The 22,328-nt window shown below is 62.5% G+C and overlaps 1 protein-coding gene across 3 annotated transcripts; it reads left to right on the forward strand.

Moving 5' to 3' along the window:
* The first annotated feature begins 6,424 nt into the window (after positions 1 to 6,424).
* On the forward strand, positions 6,425 to 22,304 carry ZBTB7B (zinc finger and BTB domain containing 7B). 3 transcript variants are annotated; one of them, XM_075562629.1, is made up of 4 exons: positions 6,425 to 6,467; positions 6,624 to 6,724; positions 18,471 to 19,627; positions 20,031 to 22,304. In XM_075562629.1, exons 3-4 carry the CDS (start codon positions 18,477 to 18,479, stop codon positions 20,515 to 20,517), a joined length of 1,638 nt encoding a protein of 545 aa, XP_075418744.1. In that variant the 5' UTR covers positions 6,425 to 6,467; positions 6,624 to 6,724; positions 18,471 to 18,476; the 3' UTR covers positions 20,518 to 22,304. The 3 variants fall into 3 exon arrangements, with proteins under 3 accessions (XP_075418744.1, XP_075418743.1, XP_075418747.1); XM_075562628.1 differs by lacking the exon at positions 6,425 to 6,467 and having other exon boundaries at positions 6,541 to 6,724; XM_075562632.1 differs by lacking the exons at positions 6,425 to 6,467; positions 6,624 to 6,724 and adding an exon at positions 6,743 to 7,025.
* Positions 22,305 to 22,328: the final 24 nt, after the last annotated feature.

Below are 22,328 nucleotides of genomic sequence, written 5' to 3' on the forward strand. Positions count from 1 at the left end.
CAATAAAATAATTTTGGAAAATTTTCCATACATTTCTTTGACTCCCCTAAGAACAGAGGGGGTTCAAATGGCACTTTTCAAGGTGAAAATAGAGCTCACGGCGCTGAACAAAAAGAAAATAAAGGTTATAAAAGGTCCGAGTATAAAAAAGAACAAACACCCAGAGCGCGCAGGATGAGGGCCCCACCCCCACCCACGGCAGCTCGCGTTCCCCTACGTGGTCTGTGGTGGTGCGCATCAGCTTTCCACTTGCCCTTGCTAGCCCTCCCGTGCTCTCTCTCTCTGGCCTTTCTTCTTCCCCCAGATGCAGCCCCCCTCACCCCCCCTTTCTCACCTGGGGCACTGGGCTGCCCTCCTCTTCCCAGAGACCAGCTCCTCCCTTAGTTTTCTGAGTTCATTCCTTCTCTGGGCTTACATATTTAAAGAGTTATCTTTAAATTTTCTAAAGAATGTATACTTAAAGAACTCTGATAATAAGCAGTAAGTATCCCTCTTATATCTACCCCCCTGCCAACGCCCCCTCCCCCTCCCCCCACTACCATCCTCCCCACCTTCCCTGATGCCCCTAGTAACCAAGGTTCCTAGGGTGTGAGAGTCTGCACTGGCGGCCTCTTCATTCAGTCGCCTGCAGTATGCCAGGCTGGGGCTTGGGCCCAACAAGGGGTGGGACAGATCCCTGCACACTGGAGCTCACATAGCTGGAGGCAGAAGCAAACTGCACGCGCGCGCGCGCGCACACACAGATATGGACACAGAAATGAGACAGGACAATGAGATGGCAGGGAGGCTGGCCACGGAGGCCTTCAGTGGCATGAGAGATAACTGCAGGCTTTTGAGAACAGTCTTCGGCTTAAAAGGTCCCTGTTAGGAGGTAATGGGGGGCCGATTCAGGCCAGAGAGGTCAGTGGCAGCAGCCAGGGTCACAGCCATAGCAGTGTGGAGACGATGCCATCCAGATCCATGTACTCTTCAGAGTTGGGAGCACGCTACACCTGCCTCATTCTGCCCCGTGATGGGCCTTGTGCTTTATGTCAGTACATTTAGGCTCCTTGTTCTTTTCATGGCTGCATAGTACTCCCAAAGACTCCAGGCACCTCAGGCACCCACAAAGTCAAAGTCAGCACCCTGGCCTGATCCTTTTCAGAGCTCTCAACCCAACCCCAGGCACAGGAGTAAGATGGGGATGGTCTGGAAGGCAGCCAGAGAGACTACATCCACCATCTGAATCTGGTGCTCCTTCTCCCAGAGCCTCCAGGCCCACCTGGACCAAGCTCAGGCATCCTGCCTCCCTTTCCTGTTTTAGGATCCACTCCCACCAAAGGGATAGGTCTGCAGTCAGAGGGGCCTTTGCCAAGGATCGGTGTGGGGAGGGGATGTCTGGCACAGACCACTGGGGAAGTGGTGGATGGAGGAAGGCAGAGCACAAGACTGTGGCCTGTGGTGAAGATGGTGACAGAAGCCTGGAAGGGGTTGGGGGAGCAGGCACGCAGTGGCCCAAGGAAAGTTCCGGAGCTGGACAAAAAGACTTGAAAGTGGAAAGATCCAGGAGGAGCAGGCAGGAGGAATGAAATCACCTCACACAGCACCCTGAGAGTCCTTTCACCACACAAAGGGCTTTGAGCCTCTCAGAAGTCGGCAGAACAAGGGACACTATCCCATGGTGATGCTGTAAAGGCCTTGACTCTGGCCCACAGCAGTCAGTAAGGGACTGTCTCATTTATCTAGTGCTGGTGTACAGAAATACCACGAACAGGGGGCCTTAACAAACATTTATTTTTCTCTCAGTTTTGGAGAGTAGAAGCCCAAATTCAGGGTGCCGCCTCTCAGAGGAAGGTTCACTCTGCTCCCTGTGGTGGCTCTGAAGGGCCTGGGCTTTTGCTTCTGCTTCCTAGTTCCTTGGAAAGTGTGTGTGTGTGTGTGTGTGTGTGTGTGTGTGTGTGTGTGTGTGTGTGTGTGTGTGTGTGTGTGTGTGTCCTTCCCTCTGCTTGATGGTTTAATCTTTTGATTGTTTGGACAACTTTGATTTGAAAATGATTAATTCAACTGCTCACTGCGTCAGAGGTGCCTGTTTGAATGACTTTTAAAGCCTTTTATTGTGTATTAGGTGGTGGTTTGCATTTAAGATCATCAACTTGGCATTTACCGGTTTCATCTTTTTTATCTCAGCAAAGATTGACTCAAAATGTAACCTGCACTAATCCTGCCTCATTTACATAATAAAATAACCCATTCCTAAATGGGATGACAACGGGAGAGCACAGAATTTAGAGTTTCAGATACCTCATTGGAGAGACACAAGTAAATGTGTAAAGATTGACTCCAGGCTGAGCTCCAAGACGGGGTTTTTCTCCTCTTCTGGATGGGCGCTCTTTCAGTCCCAGGCCCTCTGTCTTCTCCCGTCAACCCTCATCTCCCGCGTTCTAGACTCCCAGCTCATCTGGGAGCCTAGCTGTGTTCCTTTCATCTAATAATCCAGATGAGGCCTACAGCTGCCTTCTCTGATCCACAGCCTCCAGAAGGTGGAGAGGAGCAGGCAGTTCCTCCTGCCGGATTCTCTTCCCACCTAGAGCATGCTCAGGTTTTGTGTGTCCGGGAACGTAGGGGAGGAGGCGCACCAGGTGGAAAATGGGGTGCCAAGGGGTGGGTAAAACCTCACCTACCCCTCGCCGCCTGGGTGCTCTCTGGCGGCCACAAGGGGTGGGGTTGAGTAGGAATGGGGACCGCTGAGGAAATGGACCAGGTGGGAGTCAGTATGCCAGATTCCCCTGAGGATTAAGTGGTGTTTGGACCCCAAGCTGTGTGGAAGGGCAGGAAAAGGGTGGGGTCCCGGCGTACAATTAATTGATTATAGTAATAATCTTGGGAGGAACCTATGTTTTCCAGCAACGCCAAGAGGCAGGGGTGGCTGGGAGAGGGATGGCCAGAGCACAAGACCACCACCAGGCCTCTCCACGTTGGCGCGCAGGTTCCCCTTTGCACCCCTCCTGGCATGTGGCTTGTGTGAGCTATTTTCCCCTAGGTGGCCAGGAATCCACAGTGACTCCCAGCGGAGACTCCAGGCTCTGTCGGGGTCGCAGCCGTTTCTCCGTCCTTGCGCTCTTGGCAGGCTCGGTAGCCTGCCGCGTTTCGGTGGAGCCCCCCAACTCCCAGCCGGGTTTGGGGCGCGGGCAGACCCGCGCCGCCTAGCGGCTGGAGGCAGGCAGCTGAGCGGTTCTGCTTTGCCCTCCCTGGGACGTGGAGTTTTGGAAAATGTTCCCCTGAGCTTCCTGAGGCTAAATTTACCTCCCTCCGCCCTGGGGGGCGCAGAGATCCCGGCGGCGATTAGCGAGGCGCGGCAGCGGGCTCCAGCCCAGAGGCCCGGAATAGGCCCGAGTTATAAATAGTGCCGCCCGCAGGTGTGGGGGGAGTCGGCGGGAGGGGGGTACCCCTGGCAGCCACGGCCCCTTCAGGTGGGTTGGGCGGTCGCGGTGGGGCGCCGGGGGGCGGCGGGCGGGGGGGCTGCGGTCTGAGCGCCCCCAGCGGTTTCCTGGGCGGCGGGTTTTTTCGAGGGAAGCGGAGGCAGCGGGCGGGGGGAGGGGTGGAGAGCGGTGGGCGCAGGCTGGCGCTCGGCTCCCACATTCTGCAGCCCCCCCCCACTCAGGTCCCCGCCCCAGCAGCGCCCCGGTGCCCCGGGCTCTGCAGGCATCCAACTCCTCTGCAGCTGCCCCTGGGCGCACGTGACCCGGCCGGGCCACCTGGCCGCCACTCCCAGTCGCTGTCGCCAGCTCCAGGTGTTAAGGACCTTCCTAGGAGGGGTTAGCCCTCAGCGGCAGCTTTCAATCGCCCCTGTGCAAATTCCTTACTTTCAGCGACTTTCTGCTCCTTTACTCAAATGTGAAGGTGCAGCTGGTGACCCCGAGATTTAATCTGAAGCCACGGGTCTGGGACACTCAACCCGGCCCCGGAGGACCCGTCAGGCCCCACATTTGCCCTCGAACTCCTGGTTTCAGTTGGTGGCAGGGCGGGGGCGTCAAGAGGCCCCAAGGGCCCAGCCGGGATTTTGTGGGAGGGGGTGGCGGCCCCCAGCCGGCGTTTCTGGGCTGCCGCTGTCTCGCTGGTTTGGCGCGGTTAAGAGCTGAGAGTTAGGGGATAGGCGGGAGTTTCAAGCTGGGGTTCCCCCCTGCAACTTCTTAGCTGAACCCTTCCAACTTGTTAGTCGAAAGGGGAGTTTTGTGGACCAGAGGAAAAGGGGAACTGGGCTCTTGGGGGAACTGACTGGAGAGTCGGGACTGTCAGGACGAGGGTGGGAACTAACAGTTCGCCTTCGGAATGATCTGGGTTTGTGTCCGGCCAGCCGCAGACGCGACCCCCAGAGATGGAGGAGAGGGGTCCGGGGCACTATACCGCTGGCTTCGCCCGCCTCTCTGTACCCAAGGATCGGTGCCCGGGCGCGCGCCCTCTCGCCTCTGGAGGCCCTGGCACTGCCCTCCCGGGGCCACTTTTCCGCCCCCTTCCCCCTCTTGGCCTCCCGCTCGAAGCAGCTCCCTCTCCATTTCACTGGGGCATCTGCCGCTCCCTCGCCCTTGGCACTGCCCTTCCCCCGGCCACACGACCCCGCCGACTGGTGGTCGAAGGAAAAAACCCCGGACTGGACCCCACCCGCTCCGGACTCTCACGGACCAGACTTGGGCGGAGCGGAAGAGAAAACCCGGAGCAGTGACCAGCCTCAGGGCCCAAGGGGGCAGCGATGAAAACCCGGAGCGGATCCCCTGTTATGGAGCGCCCCAGGACTATTGCTCCCCCACCCCTACCCCCGCGCCTCCTTTCTACAGCCCCCCTAATTCTCCAGTGAGATAATGTCTGGGGTGGGGGGCTGTTTGGTTTGGCCTGGGCCCTCAGGGGCGCCTCACACTTTCCGCCCCTGGCTGGGGCGCAGGGCAGCGGCCCCGAGGCTGAGTCACGGCCCGGGAGGGAGGGGCCCGGGCCCCGCCCCTCCCCCTGCGCGGGGATCCCGGGTCAGCCCGGGTGAGGGCCAGGGCCCCCTGGCGCCGCCCATTGTGGTCCAACAGGTTGAGCTGGTGTCCCGCGGAGCCACCTGCTGGAAGGGAGGGGGCCCCCTACAGAGGGGGGTGGGGAAGGGAAAGCAAGTCCTACCCGGTTCGTCCCGGCCGGCCCGGGAGAGCGGAACCTGGCCCGATGTAGCCGGATTTGATTCCGTTTGACGCCAGTGGGAGGGGCCCTTTGGGTACGTAGCCGGCCCAGTTGGAAGCGTCCCTCAAGCAACCTTCCTCAGCCGGGGGACCGCACCAAGTACTTATCTCCGTCCCCCACACACACAGACACGGGCACACACCCTGATACATGCAGGTTCCCCTGGGCCGCCTACATCTCAAAAGGAATCCTCCACTCGAAGTTGCTACTTGGCGGACTCAGTTTCTCCCCTTCGGGAGCCTGCGGGATGAAGGCCGGGACCCGGAGCGGGAACGCGCCTCCCTCCCCCCACCCCACCACCATCCGCAGACCCGCCCCTCCGATCATGCCAAGGCCGCAGCGGGCACCGGCTGGAGCGCAGAGACTGCGTGCCCGGGGCGCTGTCACGCGTGGGGAGGGACCCAGTGTGTCCGTAGCCTGGACTCTTCCGCTCCCACCGGGGGGAGGGGAGGAGGGACGTAGGGACCGAGGCAGAAGGTCTGTGAGCTCCCCTCCCCCTCCTCCCGGGGCCTTGGCCTGATTAAAGCCCCTCACAGGACCCTCTCCCACAAGACCCAGAGTCCCCGCCTCACCCCACCCAGCTGATCCTTAAACTCTCACCCCCTGCCCTCCTGAGTGCGGACCCAACAAAAGCCCCCCTGGAAGAGTGGAAGCCCTGACGGCAGCGTTCAGTTCCGCGGCCACTGCGGCCACTGCCCCTCCCCCTTCCCCTCCTCCGGGTCTCAGGCCTGCCCCCTCGGCTCCGCCCCCTCCAGGGCGGATCGCAGGGCGGGCTCCACTGGGGATGAGCGTGTGTTCAAGCCAATGGGCGAACGGGGCGGTGGAGTGCAGGGGGCGGGGCCGAGCGGCGGCGGAGGGACGGATAGGGTCGGGGGCGGAGTTCGAGTTAAGGTGGACTGGGAAAGATAGGGGAAGGAGCGGAGCAGGGGAGAAAGAGAGGGGGAGAAGAACCGCGGCAGGTGAAGGGAGCTAGAGAGAGAGAAGGAGGGACGAGAGGAGGGTGGGAAAGTCTCGGTGCGCCTAGTCCGAGCTCGGAGACCGAGAGCAAAAGCAGGAAGAAGGCTCCCAGTCTGCGCCCAGCAGGGGCTGGCTGAACGAAGGGGTTGAAGTTTATGTCCTTATTGGGCGGAGGGAGGGGGGCCTGGGGGGGCGGGTGAAAAACCAGGAAGTGACAGAGGGTGTTGCTAAGGATTGGGGGGGGAGTTTGGGGGGTGGCAAGGGGCGGGGGGAGGGATGGGGGGAAAGCAAGCAGGAGGACAGGTGAGACAGCAGGACAGGTGAGGCGGGCCCGGAGGGGGGGGCGGGTGGGAGCCAGGTGGATGTGCAGCACTTGGCGGCCGAGGGGGGGCGGGCGGCAGGAGGAGGCAGAGGGCGGCGGAGGAGGAGCCCCCCAGCAGCGAGAGGCGAGCGACTGACCGCGGCCTTCTGACCAGGACCGGAGCAGGGCCGCGAGCCCCCGGGCCTGGCGGGGGACGCGCCTCTGCTCACACCGGGTGCTCCAGCAGCTCCAGCCCGCGGACCTGACGGCCGAGAGGTGAGTGAACCCCACTTTGGACTCACGGCACTGGATCTCCTAGACTCCAGACCACTGCAGTGTCCTTCGTCCGTCCTGAAAGCGGGACCCCACCACCACCACCACCTTACACGCATGCAGACCAGATTCCCACCGCCCCGTGCCTTCCCAGCAGCCCGGGCTGTTGGAATTGGTTTTCACTGGATGGCAGGGAAGAGAAGGAACTACGACCGCCCCCCAGCCTCGAGCAGAGGGTCCCCAGAAACTTTCTCTGCACTTCTGCTGGAATCAGACAGACGGGCGACTCTGGGATGGAGGGGAGGTGAGCCGCGCTCAGCGCTCCCCCAGCCTCCTTTTTGACTTTAGGGGGAGACCCCGGCCGGACCGAGTTGAGAGAATGGAAACGCTGACCGATTCTAACTAGGACAACTCGCCCCCCCCCCTCTCCCGCGCCCCCTGGCGCGGTGGGTTGGACCGGGGCCAGTTGTAGGGGTGGAGGGGGTGCATCGAGGAGCCGCGGCTTGGGGGAAAGTTACCGGCTGGACTATTGGGTTTCCTGCGCTTCCCAAGCTGCGCTCTCTCAGCCGTAGGTGGGCTCGGCGACCACCTCCTAGCGCCATAGAAGGACCTCCTCTCCCCGCCGCCCCTCTATCCCACTGCCTTCCTCCAGGCTTCAGACCCGCCGCCGCCTGTTCAGAGCCTGCCCCTGCCCCCAGAACCCGAGATCGAGAATGGGGGACCGGGAGGAATTCGCCGGCGCACCTGCCCCTACCCGGGGTGGGGGTCGTCGCTACCGTGTTGTTGTGGAACCTACAGTGAGCGCCGCTTGCCCGCGGGCTGCCATTCTGAGGCGTGGGGGGCGCTGCTTTGGATCCCCAGTTTTTTTTCTCCCACCCCACCCCAAGTAAGAAAGCGACGTGTCCCGGCCAGAGCGAGGGGGGGCTGGGAGTGGGGGGGCGGCGTGGGCAGCGGGTTGTGCCCGGACACGTGCCTGCCCAGGCGCCCCGGCCCTGCTAGTGTTTAGAGAGAGGGCGGGTCCCCTGCCCCCCGCCCCGCACAACCCCCACGTATCAAAGGGCAGCTGAAACGTGGTGAGACCTCGGGGCGCCCTGGGGGGCAGGGGGAGCAGAGGGGGAGGCGGGGAGCCTGGGTCTGGAGCAGGGGAGGGGCAGAGGCGCCGGTGCTAGCTGACCCACAGGAAACGAGCGCTGCTGACCTAGTTTGGGACACCGGAAGTGGGTGCTAGGGAGTGGGGGAGACCAGCAGGCTGTCCTGGCTTCCGGGCCAGGTGGAGGGCGTTCTTGGATTGACCCACGCCCTAATGCCTTGGAGACCCCTGGCTTCAATTGAGAGTGGGAATGAGTCAGCGCAGCGATTTCCCACTTCCCCCAGCTTATTCCTGGAGGAGAGCTAGGTGGTTTATCAGGGACAGGGGGTCTAGATTGGGCGGTGAGGGGTTAATCCAGAATGGGAACTGACTGTTCCCTGGGGGAATGTGGTGTGGAAGGGGGTGGGGGTGGGGGTAGGGGGTTGAGGTCTGGAAGATTATGGGGTTGCCTCCTACTCCCCTCACACACCAACTGGTTTGGCTACCCTGTACCTGCTTGGCACTACAGGGAGCCTGCATGGAGGTGGGCAGTGGGTTGGGAATACTATGTGGGCTCCGGGGTGCTGGAAGGGGATGCATTTGCTCCTAGGCTGAGAGTCCCTCCTTGGCAGTGACTGGGGAGGGCAGGGGGCTCCCCCTGGAGCAGCTGATGAAACAAGGCGAAATCTCTGCCAGTGCCTCCTGTCCCTGGCCCCCGGGACCCCAGCTCCCCCAGCGTGCCTCTGTTTCATGGTTGCTGTGGGCACGACGCAGCCTCCTGGCACCCCCAGACACTGTCCGCTCCCTTGGGTGCCACCACCCCCTTTACCAAGCCTTGGGGCAGGGGTCAGGAAGGGGTTAACACCACCAGTAAGGGGCTCTGGGGAAGAAACAGGCAGTGCCCACTAGGCTCAGGTGTGAGGAGAAAGAGGCCTTGCCCTACTGGGGCGCCCTCATCACTGTTCAGCCTGGCTTCTATGGACCCTAGGGTTTGGGGGACAGGTGCTGCCCTCTTGCCTCTTACCCATGGTGCCCCCTGGCACCCAGGGCCCCCAGCTCCTCCTTGGCCTACTGCCCGCCTGGGAAGGCGCGGCGGGCAGCGGGGGCTGGGCTAACAATGCACCATCGGGCCCTTTGTGTGCTTGCACTTGGCACCCTGGGGAAGGGTGGGGGAGGGCCCCCCAGCGGGCATGGGGGGTGGAGCGTGCCTCTGGGGTGGGGACAGTAGGGCCAGGGGGGAGAGAAGCAAAGAATGAAAGCAGGTGGGGAGGAAAGGGAAGTAGGTCAGATAGGGTGCCAGGCCCCCCATTTCGAGCCAAGGCAGAGAGGTAGCCCCTGAACCCATGGCTGTCTGGACGACTTCAGGCTCAGGCTCAGACCCGGGGCACAGCCTGGGCCTGAGCATTTAGGGTCAGAAGTCACTGCCCAGGGGACTGTTAAGATGGAGGAGGCCTGGCTAGGAACTGCCCCTTCTTGGTGGCTGAGAGGCCCAGTTCTTCTGGCCCAAGGCCGAGGCCCTGAGATGCATGGTGACTGGGCTTCAGGCAGGGAGGGCACTGCCCTCAGATAGAAGCCTCTGGGCCTGCTCCGGGGCTTCCTGCCTCCACCGGCTTGGCTCCCTGACCTTCCTGAGATTTAAGACTGCCCTGACAGCAGGCCTTGGGGCCTAGACCTGTTGTGGCCTACTGCTGAAGAGGAGGGTGGGGAGGAAGGTGGGGACAGGCATACGGATAGGACCCTGGCATGGGGTGTGCCCGCCCTGGCCTCTTCCCCCTCCTTCTGCTGAGTAAACTCGTGAGTAAACTTGACGTTTTGCCCGGACAGTTTGAAGTTGCCTCGCCGCCCCCCCAGTCCTGCCAACACACAGGCGGCCAGGCGCCAAAGCGGGCCTGGGGGACTGGGGGAAGGGGCTAGGAAAGGGACTGCCAGCCATCATCATGGGCTTTGAGGGGGCAAGAAAGACCCCATACCCCAGCAGGCCCAAGTCTTGGCAAGGGCTTTGGCTGGGGCCTGTGTCTGTCCCAGGGCCTTGGGGAGGGCAGGAAAAGTGGCTTCCACAGGTCTTTGCCTATCTCTGGCCTTCCTGCTCCTCCACTCTGAGCTGCCACCTTTAATGTTCAAGGAGATGGCACCAGCGTAAACTACCTTATGGCCCAGGAAGAACAGACAGGGCTGCCCTCTCTGTTCTGTCCACCTCCACCCACCCCACCCCACCCCCGGCAGGGTCGGAGGGACGGAGGGAGGCAGGATGGTGGTCTCAGCAAAGTCTTCGCTCTCTTCCCTGAGGACTCCCATCTGCCACGGCCTCTGCATTAGAAGATGGCGTTCTCCTTATTGGCCAGCTTGCTTCCTTGACCCCACACCTGGGCCTGTTCCCACCACACTCACCACCAGGCCTGGCCCCGACCTCCCCAGCCCTTGGCCTGCCTGCAGGCATCTCCAGAAGCAGGGCTGCCTGCAGAGTGCCCCAGCCAGCTACCAGCTGTGCCCAGTCTAAGGGTTAAGGAGTGGTGGCAGGGATGTGGATCCAGTAAACCCCACAAACAGACCAATTAGCTGCCATGTGATGTCACGAATTCCTCTTAAGCCTCCCCTGGCCACCAGAAGGGGGTAGGTGGGAGGGTGCCTTCCCAGACCCTGCTAGGCCTCAGAGTGGGGCTCCCCCAGGCCCTTGCTTTCGACCTCACGCCTCTGGCTTCAGTTTCCTTCCTGTTTCCACCCCCCCCCCCAACTCCTCCCCCCCCATATGCCCCTTTCAACAGACATCCTCTCCTTCTTCCTTCCTCCTTTCCTCCCCCTTTGCCTGGGAACAGGGGTCTTCTCCCTCTACCTCAGGTTATGTAGCCTTTTGCCTGTTCTTAAGCCGGGTTCCCTTAGAGATTCTTGCTCAAGTCTACAACCCCCTTTAACTAGGCTCTGGGAGAGAGGAGCATGGGACTTCTCAGGGGAACTACAACTCCCAAAGTAACACACAGCAGTTGTGGTGCACACTGGGAGTTGTAGTTCATCTTCAGCTCTCAATTTGGAAGAATCTGGACATGTTTCTGGATGGGGGTAAAGGCCAGGCCTGGGGTTTCTGGGCACATGGGAGTGTCCTCTGCATGCCCCCACCCCCACCTTGTTCCATCCCATTCCCACGTCACACCATGAACCATACCTGCGATAGCCGTCCACCTCTGTTGCTGAGACATCATGTTGCCCATTCTCACCTTAGGGCTCCACCCAGGAGATGCCCACACCCTGCCCTGCTGCCCCTGGCAGGGGTGCAGTGGAGGGCCTCATGAACTCCTTCCCTGCCCCCTACCCTCTAGGCTGGGTCCCTTCCTTTATGGGGATCAAAGGGCAGAGAGCAGCCCCACCCCACACCCTCGCAGACTGTGGGCACTAGGGCTCTCAGGAATTGCAGGGACTTTGGTGCCCAAACAAATGCTTGGGCAAGGAGAATGCCCAGAGGCTGGCGCCTGGTGGCTGGGAGAGACATCACATCAGCCCCCCACCCTGGGGAGGGAGCCTCCATTCCAGTCACTGTACCTCGGACCACCCAGGCCTCCCATAGGCCCTGACCAGTGTACTGCCTCTGGAGAAGGTGGCTTGAGAACCACTTCTTGGGCCTAATCTGTAAGGTCTGGGGGCCTGGGCCCACTTGGCTGGAACCAAGACACAGGGGTGACCCTCCCCCACCCTAGGCCCACAGTTGGCATAGGGCTCTGGGAGCAGGGGGGTAGGAGGGAGCGGAGGGCAGGACTGCCAGCATCCTGGTGGGTAGGTGCCAACCGGGCCGGGAGCTGGTGAGGGGCAGCAGGCCAGCGGCACTGAGCCAGCAGCTGTTGGGGGAAAAGGGGAGGGGGTGGTTTAGGGGGCACTCCTGAGGTCCCCCCTTGCCTAGCAGGATTTGAGATAGCTCAGTGTCTTGGGGACACTGGGCTCTCCTCATTCTGGGACTTGAGGACCCCAGGAGCTGTTGCAGTGGAGCATGCTGCCCCCCCCCCCCCGCCCTCCATGTCTGGGCTCAGAGCTTCCCCTGAGTTGCCCCTCAGGCCCAGGCGGGTCCCACCCTACCGACCAACCAGGCCAGGGTGTCAGCAGCTTGCGCAAGGGGTGGGGCTCAGCTCTTCCCAGCAGATGCCCCCTCCCAGCTCCTTCCTCTTTCGGTGCCCACAGCTCCCCCCAACTGTCCACCCCCCTCAAGCCAGCTTGGTCCCCTTGGTCCCCCTGGCCATTGGGGGCTGGCATGGATGCTGCCCCCTGGCCTGGTTGGCAGGGGCTGGTGCCCGGGCGAGGAACTGTGGTATGTGAGTGGGTTTGGGGTGAGGCTACAGGGAGGGCGGGGTGCCGCCTTGCCCAGCCCCTGAGGGCCCCAGCCCAGCACAGGGTGGGGAGAATCCGGCCAGCTCACAGGGGGTGAGGGCCCTGCTGGGGTCTGGAGACCTTGAGGTCCCTTATCCCATATGCCTGGAGGGGCTGGGGCCTGGGCACCTGTCACCCTGGCACTGGCTGCCCAGGGCTCCCCTCCTCCCTCTTCTGGCCACTGCCACCTCCTGTCCCCTCCCCTCCCTCCTTCCTTCTCCTGGTCCCACCCCGCCAGGCAGGCAGCCTCTCCCATTGCTCCTCACCTCTGTCCTGGACCGCCCAGGGCCTACCTTCCCTACCCTTCACCTTTTCCCCTCTGGGGACTGAGCAAGGCCAGGCGGGGGTGGGGGCAGCTGGGACCATGGGCATAGCAGGCCAGGCTAGGCTCCCCAGGCTCTGGGTGCTCTCCCATGCTGCCAGACTCCTGTAACCCCTCCCTCTCAGCTGGGGGGAGGGGGGCCAGCACCCAGCGGGTTAAGGTTGTAGGGGGGAGGGGCTGGGCCAGGTCGTAGGCGGCCCCTTTGAAGGAGGGAGCTGGAGCGGGGACCAGCCACCCTGCCTCCCCCCACTCTGAGACCTCCCCAACCCCTCCCAGCCTGCTCCCCCCCAAAGGGCCTGGAGGAGTCACCGGCAAGGCCCCTTGGTGTTCAGGTGAGTAGACCTTGCTCTGGCCTGGGAGATCAGGCTCGAGGGGAGGCTCGGAGGCCTCAAATTGGCCAAGGGTCAGACGGGGACTAAAAAGCAGGCTGGGAAGGAGGTGCCCAGACTTCCCTGGGGGAGCCAGGGGCTGTGGGCCTGAGGCGCTGGCGTGGAGGAGGCTCTAGGTAGTGTGCGGGGCTGAGACAAGACGACAGGAGAAGGGCCTCAGGACCCGGACTGGCCTGTAGGAGGTTGGACAGGCTGGCAGGGAGCCTCGCCCCGGGGATCGGGCTGGGGTGTCCTCTGGGGCTGGGGGGCTCAGGTTTCTGCTGGCGGCTTGGCGGGTGTGGGGTTACCAGCCAGCTCGGTTACCCAGCGGGAGACTCTGAGCTGGGGGGAGGGGGTGGGCACAAGGGCAGACCCTGGCACCTTGCGTGATCTCCTCAGGCCCCAAAAAGAGCTAGCACCTCCCGCAGACCATGCTGGGACTCCCAATGGGCAGCGGCCTGGCCCAAGGGGGCCTCCTCTGGGACAGGCCAGTAGCTCCAGGCTGGAAACTCTGACGGGCAGTCACAGGTTGTCCGCCTACCCCCACCTTACATCCGCTCCTGCTGTACCCCCTTCCGCCACCCATCCTCCCCAAGGGGCCCCCAAGGCTTGGTCCCCTGCTTCTTCTGGAAGGGGCACATGGCTGCCTCCAACATGGTCATCTTTTAGCAGGCCGCCTGTCTGGCCTACAGGCAGCACCAGGACAGGATCGGCATGACCTGGTCCCTAACTCCCTCCCAGGTGCTTCCCTACCCCGCCCCCCTTCCACATGCCTAGGGGGAAGAGAAGGGATGCCTGGGGCGAGGGGCCATGGAGGAAGTGGGAGAGGCTTGACGGGAGGACAGATGGGAAAAGGAAGCCGGAGGTAGCCTGGTCCCTAGGCTGAGGCGGGCGGACAGTGATGAGCTAGAGAGAAGGTGAGGAGCCTGGCCGGACCCAGAGGCCCGAAGAGGACCAGGTAGTGAGGGGACAGGCAGGCAGCCCGTAGGAGGGATGAGCAGCCAGGGTATCTAAAGGTGGCATGGAGAAGAAAGCCGGCCAACTGGGGAAAGGCGCTGTCTCTGTCTTGCCATCTTTTCTCTCTCAAACCTCCCTTGATGGCGTCTGGGTGTGTGTGTGTGTGAGTGGGGAATCTGCGCCAACGCTGGTATCTTGGAAAGAAATTGTGGGGGACCAGAGTTTACCCTTATTTCAGGATCCCTAGTGCTTTGGTAGGAATAAGGGACTTGAGGGTGGGGGGAGACTTAACCCCCACAACACCGGGAAGCAGCCAACTCCCCTGGCCTCCTTCCCCCTTCTGGCTTGCGGTCTCTCTTCCCCGCCTCCCCCCAGGAAGTGTGAGTGCTGGGGGTGGTGAGGTTAGGAGGGGGGGGGGAAGCGTCATATGGGGGATGGGGGAGGCAGACACAAGCTTGGGGGGGCAGGGTGCAGAGAGAAGGGGTCCCTAAGTGCCTAGGGCATCTCTAGGCACAGACCTCTTGCTCAGAACCCCTCCAGTCCTCCGGTGGGACATGACTCAGCCCGGCACCCTGCCTCCCCAACTAGGCGGTCCAGGTCCGGATGACTGTGGCCTTTGGGTTCCAGAGAGGCCCTGGGAAGGGGGAGGGGAGGTACCAGGGAGTCAGGATTCCTGGGTCCCTGAGGACTTTGGACTGGATCGCTTGTCCCCCCCACCCCACCCCAGTCCAGCCACAGGCCAAAGATTTGACTTCTTGCAAACTTAGCTCCAAAAAAACAGGAAGAGAACCTGAGGCTGGAGTTGGGGTGGGGGCTGAGGGGGGGGCAGTAGAAAGAAGAAAGAAGTGAGCGGAGGGCTGGCTGGCAGGGCGCCTGGGGTCTTGGGAAGTCTCCAGTCTCTCCATCACCCCTGGCAGGGGGATGTCACAGCCTGCTCCTCTCCACGCCGCCCACCCGGAAATCTGACCAGGCCCCTCAAGTGCTCCTTGGCAGAGCCCGGGTGGGGGCACTCACTTTAGCCTGGGGAGGGGGGTGCCGGGGGTGCCCCTGTCTCAGGCCCATATCTATTTTCTTCTCCACTAATCCTGGTTCCGCCTGCTGCCCCCCACACTAAGCCTCACTCCGCTAATCCCCAGGGCTGGGGGGAGGGGGCCAGCTCTGCTCAGCCACCCCACTCAGGGCCTCCCCGCCCTCTGTCAGCTGGCTCCACCAACCGTGTTGGCCGGAGTGCCCCCAGCACACACTGGGCCTGCCTGAGGTCAGCACCTGGAAAGCGGTCCAGCTGCCTCGCTCTTTCCAAGGCCCGGCCAGTGCCTGCTATCTTTTGGTGGTGGACACACCCCAGAGCAGGTGCCCTTGGGCACTGAGGGGTAGGTGATAAGGACAACCACCTTTAAACCACCCTCCACCCCACCCCCCTGCTGCCCAATCTCCCCTCCACCAAAGATGGGGCAAGCTTGACTCAGGGCCCAGTTTCAAGAGAGCTGCCCACCGGCCTGGCCGGTCGAGCAGGCCTGACAGTGAGGGGAGCCTGGGGGGGTGGCAGCAGGGGGGGTGATGGGCGGGGCACTCCATTTTCCCCCTACCAGGCAAACAGACTGAACAGACCTCACCTGGTTCCCTGGCACAGCTTGTCCCCCCCACCAACCACTATACACGCCCATGCCCACAAGGTCTTAGCAAGAGGGGGCATGCCAGGCTGGGTGGAGATGGGCGGCCCTCATGGGCGTCAGGGGGCTGGGCCCTCTGGGATGCAGAGGTGGGAAAGGTGCCCAAGGTGGGGTGGGCACCCTGGCATGGGAGCCCCACCCTCACAGAAAGAAGGGGAGGCCTTACCACACCCACCACTCCCAGATGATGGGGCTAGGAGTGCCCCCTTGGCCTGGTTGGCACCAGCACAGCTCCAGGTGGCATCTGAGTTGGCATGGGTGGCAGGGCCCTGGGTAAGGTCTGGGGGAGTTTCCAGGAGTCCAGCACTCTCTGAGCACCCTCTTCCTCCCACGTGTGCCCTCTGTCTTTCCCCAGCACCCACCCTTGTGGTGTACCCCTCCCCTCCTTCACTGCTTCTTCCTAATCCTCAGGCCTTGGAGTTGGGCCTAAGGGGTTAAACACCCACCCAAACCCTGTGTGAGTTTCATGAACCAGCCTGAGCCTGTGACCTGACAGCGGGGTCAGCCAATCAGCACCCCTGCCACACAGAGTTGCCACAGAGACTGGCCCTGGGGTGGGAGAAAGGAGGCGGGCTTAGTGGCGGGAATGGGTGAGGTGGGGAGCAAAGAAGGGAGAGGGTAAGGTAAGCCATGTGCCGGCGGGTGCCTAGTGCTCTGCCAATGGACTAGGTGGCTGGCCTCCCCCATTCCTCCCCACCCAGGAGAGAGGAGACGTGCTCTCTGCCTGGGGCCAAGAGGGATCTCACTGCCGCCTCAGTGGCCAGTGGTGCCGCTTCCCACCCAGCGTTGGTTTGTTTCCAAGGCCGTTGACTGCTGGGACCCTTTGCACAGGGCATGCAGGGGCCTGGTGAGCTTGGGGAGGCGGTGCTTGGCCACCCTGGCATGGGTGAGAGGAGTGGTTGGGGGCACTCAGGGTGGGAGAGAGTGGACTAAGGGAACCTAGGTGTGGCTGACAAGCACAGACAGACACGTGGGTGCTGCTCACCCAGCGTCCATGCAGGAGCCAGGCCGGGCGGTGCAAGGAAGGTGGCAGGAGGGGAGGCGGCTCAGAGACAATGCCGCTGCTGTGTGTGCTGGAAAGGAAATGTGTGGCCCTGAAAACCCTACTTTCTCCATCAGCGGCCCAGAGGGAGCAGCTGCTGGGAGTAGTCGGGGGACAGTGACAAAATACAGAGGACCACCTGGGTCCTCCCCGATTCAGATGACAAGCCCAGGGCAGAGCTGTTCACCTGGCGCCCTTCAGTGGTTTGATTTTGGGGAGGGAAGGAGGCTGGCTGACCTGTCTCCAAGGAGTTTAGTAAGCATAGACCACCTGTGGAGTGAATGTACATTGTACACCCCCCACCCTACACCACCACCACCCCTTCGCTGCCACTGGCAAGCCCGTCCTGTTGCCTGCCTGGATCTCAGGGTTGGAGGAAAGGGGTTGCCCTCACTAAGCACTTGCAGTGGGGCCCAGATGGTCTTATTTAACCTTTTAACCCTCCCAGTCAGGTGGGTGTCTCCCTTTTGTGGTGGGGCACCGGGTGGGAAGCACCGCCTGGTTAAGGTTGCTGAGCGCATGAAAGGCCAAGCGCGTTTTCACGGGAAGGCTGCCTGCCTCTAAGCACCCAGCACTGGCTTCAGGTGCACCAGACCTCCCCAGTGTGGTAGGCTGGAAGGCTGGGGCCTTCTGCCTTCCACTGCCAGCCCCTCCTTATACAGCTGAGGGAGCTGGAGCCCGAGAAGTGACTTGCCCAAGGTCATTCAGCAAGATAGCAGCAGAGCCAGGGCTGGGAGCAGATCTTCCCCCCACCCCAGCTTTGGCACCTCTGCCACCCCGCCCCTTATCCGGCATGGTCTTGGAGGGGAAAGCAGAGCGGGTGGGGTGGTGGGCTCTAAGGTGCTGGATGGAGAAGGGTCCTTGAGGAATGAGGAGGGAGGTGGTGGGTGGTGGAGGGGGGAACTCAGCCTGTTGGGGGGAGGGGGCCAGGGCGATGCTTATCAGTGTGGGGCAGGAAGCACCAGCGCCAGCACCCAGCAAAGGGTGGCTGCTCCTTAGCCCCCGTGTGGGGGAGGGGAGGATGTGTGTGTGGGGGGGGGTGCTGCTGGGAGCTGTGTTTCCCTTGTAGTTTTTGCTAGAAGAGCAGATGAACTTTTGGTGGCTGGGGGAGAGCCGTGAGGAGCCTGGAGCCGGCGCACTTGGTGTCTGCATAGTGTTTAACTACTGTACTGGACGGTTTGGAGAGAGAGGACCAGGGCCAACGTGCCTGTGTTGTGCCTGGCCTCAAGCCAACCTTGAGCCAGTGGGAACCCCAACATTCCCATTGGCCTTCCCCTGGGCTGCAAGGAGGTCCCCTGCACAGACTTGTCACCCAGCCTTTCAGATGACTGAGACCAGTGGCCAGAGCCGCCAGGAGCCCTTCACCCACTTCTTCATTAAGCTTGTACCCAGACCCCCAAGCACTTTCTTCTCGACCCCAGGTTCCCTCCAAAGGGCGTGAGAGTGGGTCGGGGGATGGGCATGGATCTCATTTCTCTGAGGAAGAAAAGGTCAGAAAGGACAGGCCCACGGAGGTAGGGTTGGGGTGCTGTTGGCAGTTAGCGCTGCTGCCTGGGCCTGTGCGTGCAGTTTGTGCCCCACTTCCTTTGGAAGGCCACCTCACCTGTCTGAACCTCGGTCCCCCTTGTGTGTGGAATGGCTGGCTCAACAGGAATCTTTCAGAGGAATTAAAGGGACGGAAAGCATTTGGCCCTGGGCTCCAGTGAGGCAGGATGGCTAGATGCCAGGCTGCTCATGGGAAGGTCAGTGGTTAGAATACACTGGTGGCTCAATAAGCGAAAAGGCTTGGTAAGTTCCTCTGGTAAGGGCCACAGCCTAGAAAACCCGAGGAGACAGCTCTGCTCTGTGCTCGCAGGCTTGTCACAAACCAGAACCATTGTGAGCGCCCCATAAAGGCTGCCGGTCACCAGACCTCCCCCAGGCTGCCTTGCAGGGGTGCAAGTTCTTACCCCGTTCCTCTGCTTGCCCCTGCAGGAGAAGATGGGGAGCCCGGAGGATGACCTCATTGGGATTCCGTTCCCTGACCACAGCAGTGAGCTCCTGAGCTGCCTCAATGAGCAGCGCCAGCTGGGTCACCTGTGTGACCTCACCATCCGGACGCAGGGTCTGGAGTACCGCACCCACAGGGCCGTCCTGGCAGCCTGCAGCCACTACTTCAAGAAGCTCTTCACTGAGGGCGGGGGTAGCTCGGGGGGTGGGGTGGGGGGTGGAGGGCTGTCCGCTGGGGGTGGTGCGGGGGCCGCCGGCGTGTGTGAACTGGACTTTGTGGGGCCGGAGGCACTGGGTGCCCTGCTGGAGTTTGCCTACACGGCTACGCTGACCACCAGCAGCGCCAACATGCCAGCCGTGCTGCAGGCTGCCCGGCTGCTGGAGATCCCCTGCGTCATTGCCGCCTGCATGGAGATCCTGCAGGGCAGTGGGCTGGAAGCGCCCAGCCCTGACGAGGATGACTGTGAGCGGGCCCGCCAGTACCTGGAAGCCTTTGCCACAGCGGCGGCCTCTGGAGTGCCCAACGGTGAGGACAGCCCCCCACAGGCTCCCCTCCCACCGCCGCAGCTGCCACCGCCTCGGCCAGTCGCCCGCCGCAGCCGCAAGCCCCGGAAAGCTTTCCTGCAGACCAAGGGGGCCCGGGCGAACCACCTTGTGCCCGAGGTGCCCGCCCATCCCTTGACCGTGGAGGAAGAGGAGGTGGCAGGCAGAGTAGGCAGCAGTGGCGGCAGTGGGCTAGGGGACAGCTACAGCCCTCCTGCAGGAACTGCCTCACCCCCGGGCGGGCCCCTAAGCTATGAGGGCTACGAGGGTGAGGAAGAAGAGGAAGAGCTGGTCTATCCCCAAGCCTACGGGCTGGCCCAGGGCAGTGGGCCTCCGCTGTCCCCGGAGGAGCTGGGCTCTGATGAAGATGCCATCGATCCTGACCTGATGGCCTACCTGAGCTCCCTGCACCAGGACGCCCTGACGCCCGGCCTGGATGGCCCAGACAAACTGGTGCGCAAACGCCGCTCCCAGATGCCCCAGGAGTGCCCAGTCTGCCACAAGATTATCCACGGGGCCGGCAAGCTGCCTCGCCACATGCGGACCCACACGGGCGAGAAGCCCTTCGCCTGTGAGGTCTGCGGCGTCCGCTTCACCCGGTGAGCACCCCAGTGGAAGGCGGCAGGGGGGGGTGGGTTGCGTGCTGAAGCAGGGCAGGGGGAAAGAGGTAGGACCCCGGAGGCGTGGAAGTCAGCAGGTGAGGAGAGATGCCAACAAAGGAGGCCTGGAGGGCACAGGAGGGGGAGAAAGGAAGGAGAGGAGGTGGGTAGGCGCATGAAGGGTTTGGTGCCCAAGAAGGCAGGGCTGGAGGCAGAGGAGTGGGTGATGGCAAGTCTCAGCAAAGGCAGGGGCACATCAGCAAAGGGATTCTGGGTCAGATGGGCCACAGACGTCCAGGGACAGGCATGGGGCACGGCCTGGGCACCAGGTCTGGAAAGGCCAGGGTCCCATTCTGACCCCCTTCCTCGCTTGCCTCCCGACCCCCACCCTTGCCTGCGCTAGGAATGACAAGTTGAAGATCCACATGCGGAAGCACACAGGAGAGCGCCCCTACTCGTGCCCGCACTGCCCAGCCCGCTTCCTGCACAGCTACGACCTCAAGAACCACATGCACCTGCACACAGGGGACCGGCCCTACGAGTGCCACCTGTGCCACAAGGCGTTTGCCAAGGAGGACCACCTGCAACGCCACCTCAAGGGCCAGAACTGCCTGGAAGTGCGCACCCGGCGTCGTCGCAAGGATGATGCGCCCCCCCACTACCCACCACCCTCCACCGCCACCCCTTCACCTGCTGGGCTCGATCTCTCCCCTGCGGGGCTGGATCTCTCCAATGGCCACCTGGACACCTTCCGCCTCTCCCTGGCTCGATTTTGGGAGCAGTCAGCCCCCACTGGGCCTCCAGCCTCCACCCCCGGGCCCCCCGATGATGATGACGACGAGGGGACACCCACCACACCCCAGGCAGAAGGTGCCATGGAGTCCTCTTAAAGAGGGACAGGTGGCCGGGATGGAGCAGCACGAGGCCGTGGATACCCATGCCAAGCCGTGGGAGCAAGCAGGACAGCAAGCTGGGGCCAGGGGTGCGGAGCCCCATTCTCCCCAAGCCCTCATTCCAGTTCCAAGCTGAGAAGGTTTTGGGGCCGAGGCTCCCCAGATTGGGGTGATCCCCAAGGAGCGACACATAAGATATATATATTCATATATATATATATTTACAGCTCTATTGTAGAGGTGGGGTCCTGTCCCCAGCTGCTCCTGGGGAGTAGAAGCAATAATGTATTTCTGATTTGTGGGGTTCCTCTTCGGCTATGCGGGTTTCTAAGGGGTGGGGGCTTGGGACCAAATCCTTGCCCCGCCCCATACCCCCTTGGGGTTTTGGCTGTGTTAAGGGGGTGAAGGACTGCCCCTCCCTTCCGAGACCCCTCCTTCCTGGTTTCTGTTCCCTTTTCCAGGCCGTGAATTATGCAAAGAGGGGGCAGCGGAGGAAGGGTAGCAGTGGGGGAAGCAAGGTAGAAGCTTGAAAGACAGACGGGGGCCTGGGCCTGTAGGGAAGGAGCCATCCCAGTGCCCTCCGCCCTGCTCCCAGCGCTGAGTCATGGGGTCCTGGAGAAGGGGGCGGGGTGGCCTGATTGGCTCGCCCGCCCCTGGGGGCAGCGGGAGGGGCCCCGCCCGGTCAGGGGAGCCACTCTGCTCGCTCCGCACCGCTCCCCTCCCCTCCCGCGTCCCCGGGCAGGGAATGTCTTGTTCCCGCCGCTCCCTCCCCGGGGCCAGAGGGCAGGGCGGGCCGGGCTCCGTCCTCCCCACCCCCACCCCCAGCCTCCTACCCGCCCAGGTGCGAGCCGGAGCCGCCACCACTGCTGCCGCCCCTGACTCACGCCGCCCCCGGGCTGGCGGGGCGCAGGGGGTGGGGCCGCGGGAGAGGTTGGGGAGCCCCGCAGGGGGGCGAGCCGGCGCCATCTGGTGGCCGAGCCCTCCGCTGCCGGTAGCCGCCCCCCGCCCCCCGCCCCCCAAGGCAAGGCCACCCCAGCTGGTCAGAGCCAAGCAAAGACCTGCTCACCGGGCCTCTGGGCCCGAGGGTGCAGCGGTGGGAAGAGCGCCCTTGGGACAGACGGACCCTTGCTAGTCTGGCTTTTTGCTGTTGGGGGGAAGGGAGCAGTCTCCCCTCCCACTAGGAATGAATCCACCCCCACTCTGTACATAGCCTCTCCTGTTGGTCTTGTTGAAATCTAGTTTCAGATTTTTAACTCTCCACTCTTGCTGGGGGTGTGGGCTGTCTTCGCCCCTCGCTCGCTGGGTGCTGGACCCCCGTGTGGCCTGGGCTCTGCCTTGCACTATTTCCCCTCCCTGGCCTGGCGGCCCCTCCCCCTCCTTAAAAGGGGCAGGTTCAGGGGCCGGGTGCTCTCCCTCCTTCCCATGCACCCCATCCCATTTGCACAGCTGCCCAGGTACCCCCAACAGTGGGGGGGTCCTTGGGAGGGGGTAGCAGGACCAGTCCCTGTATCTATTTAAAAAGTGATGTAATATATTGGGGAGTGGGGAGGTGGGGTTGCCCTGGGCCTCATCTTAGCATTTCAGGTGATGTGGGGAGCCCTGGGGCTGGGGGGAGAACTGGGGCCTAGCTCCAGGGAGTGAGGACACTGGCCTCCCCTCCCCCTCCTTGTGGCTTTTCCAGTCAGTGCCTTAGGGGGGGGAGACCATCTCCCCTCTTCTGTTCCCTCCCCCTCCCCCACCTAGGGTGTAAGCGACAGGAAGAAATAATAATAATTTAAGATTCACACTTGTGTCCACCTTTGGTTCTT

The sequence above is a fragment of the Tenrec ecaudatus genome, chromosome 1 (assembly GCF_050624435.1).
Source record: "Tenrec ecaudatus isolate mTenEca1 chromosome 1, mTenEca1.hap1, whole genome shotgun sequence".
NCBI classification, from domain to species: Eukaryota; Metazoa; Chordata; class Mammalia; order Afrosoricida; family Tenrecidae; genus Tenrec; species Tenrec ecaudatus.

Bases quoted from the DNA above. Each gene is read 5' to 3' on its own strand.
- ZBTB7B (XM_075562629.1), top strand. From the start codon at position 18,477: ATGGGGAGCCCGGAGGATGACCTCATTGGGATTCCGTTCCCTGACCAC. The intron at 19,628-20,030 runs GTGAGCACCCCA...TGCCTGCGCTAG, and splicing joins TGCGGCGTCCGCTTCACCCG to GAATGACAAGTTGAAGATCC.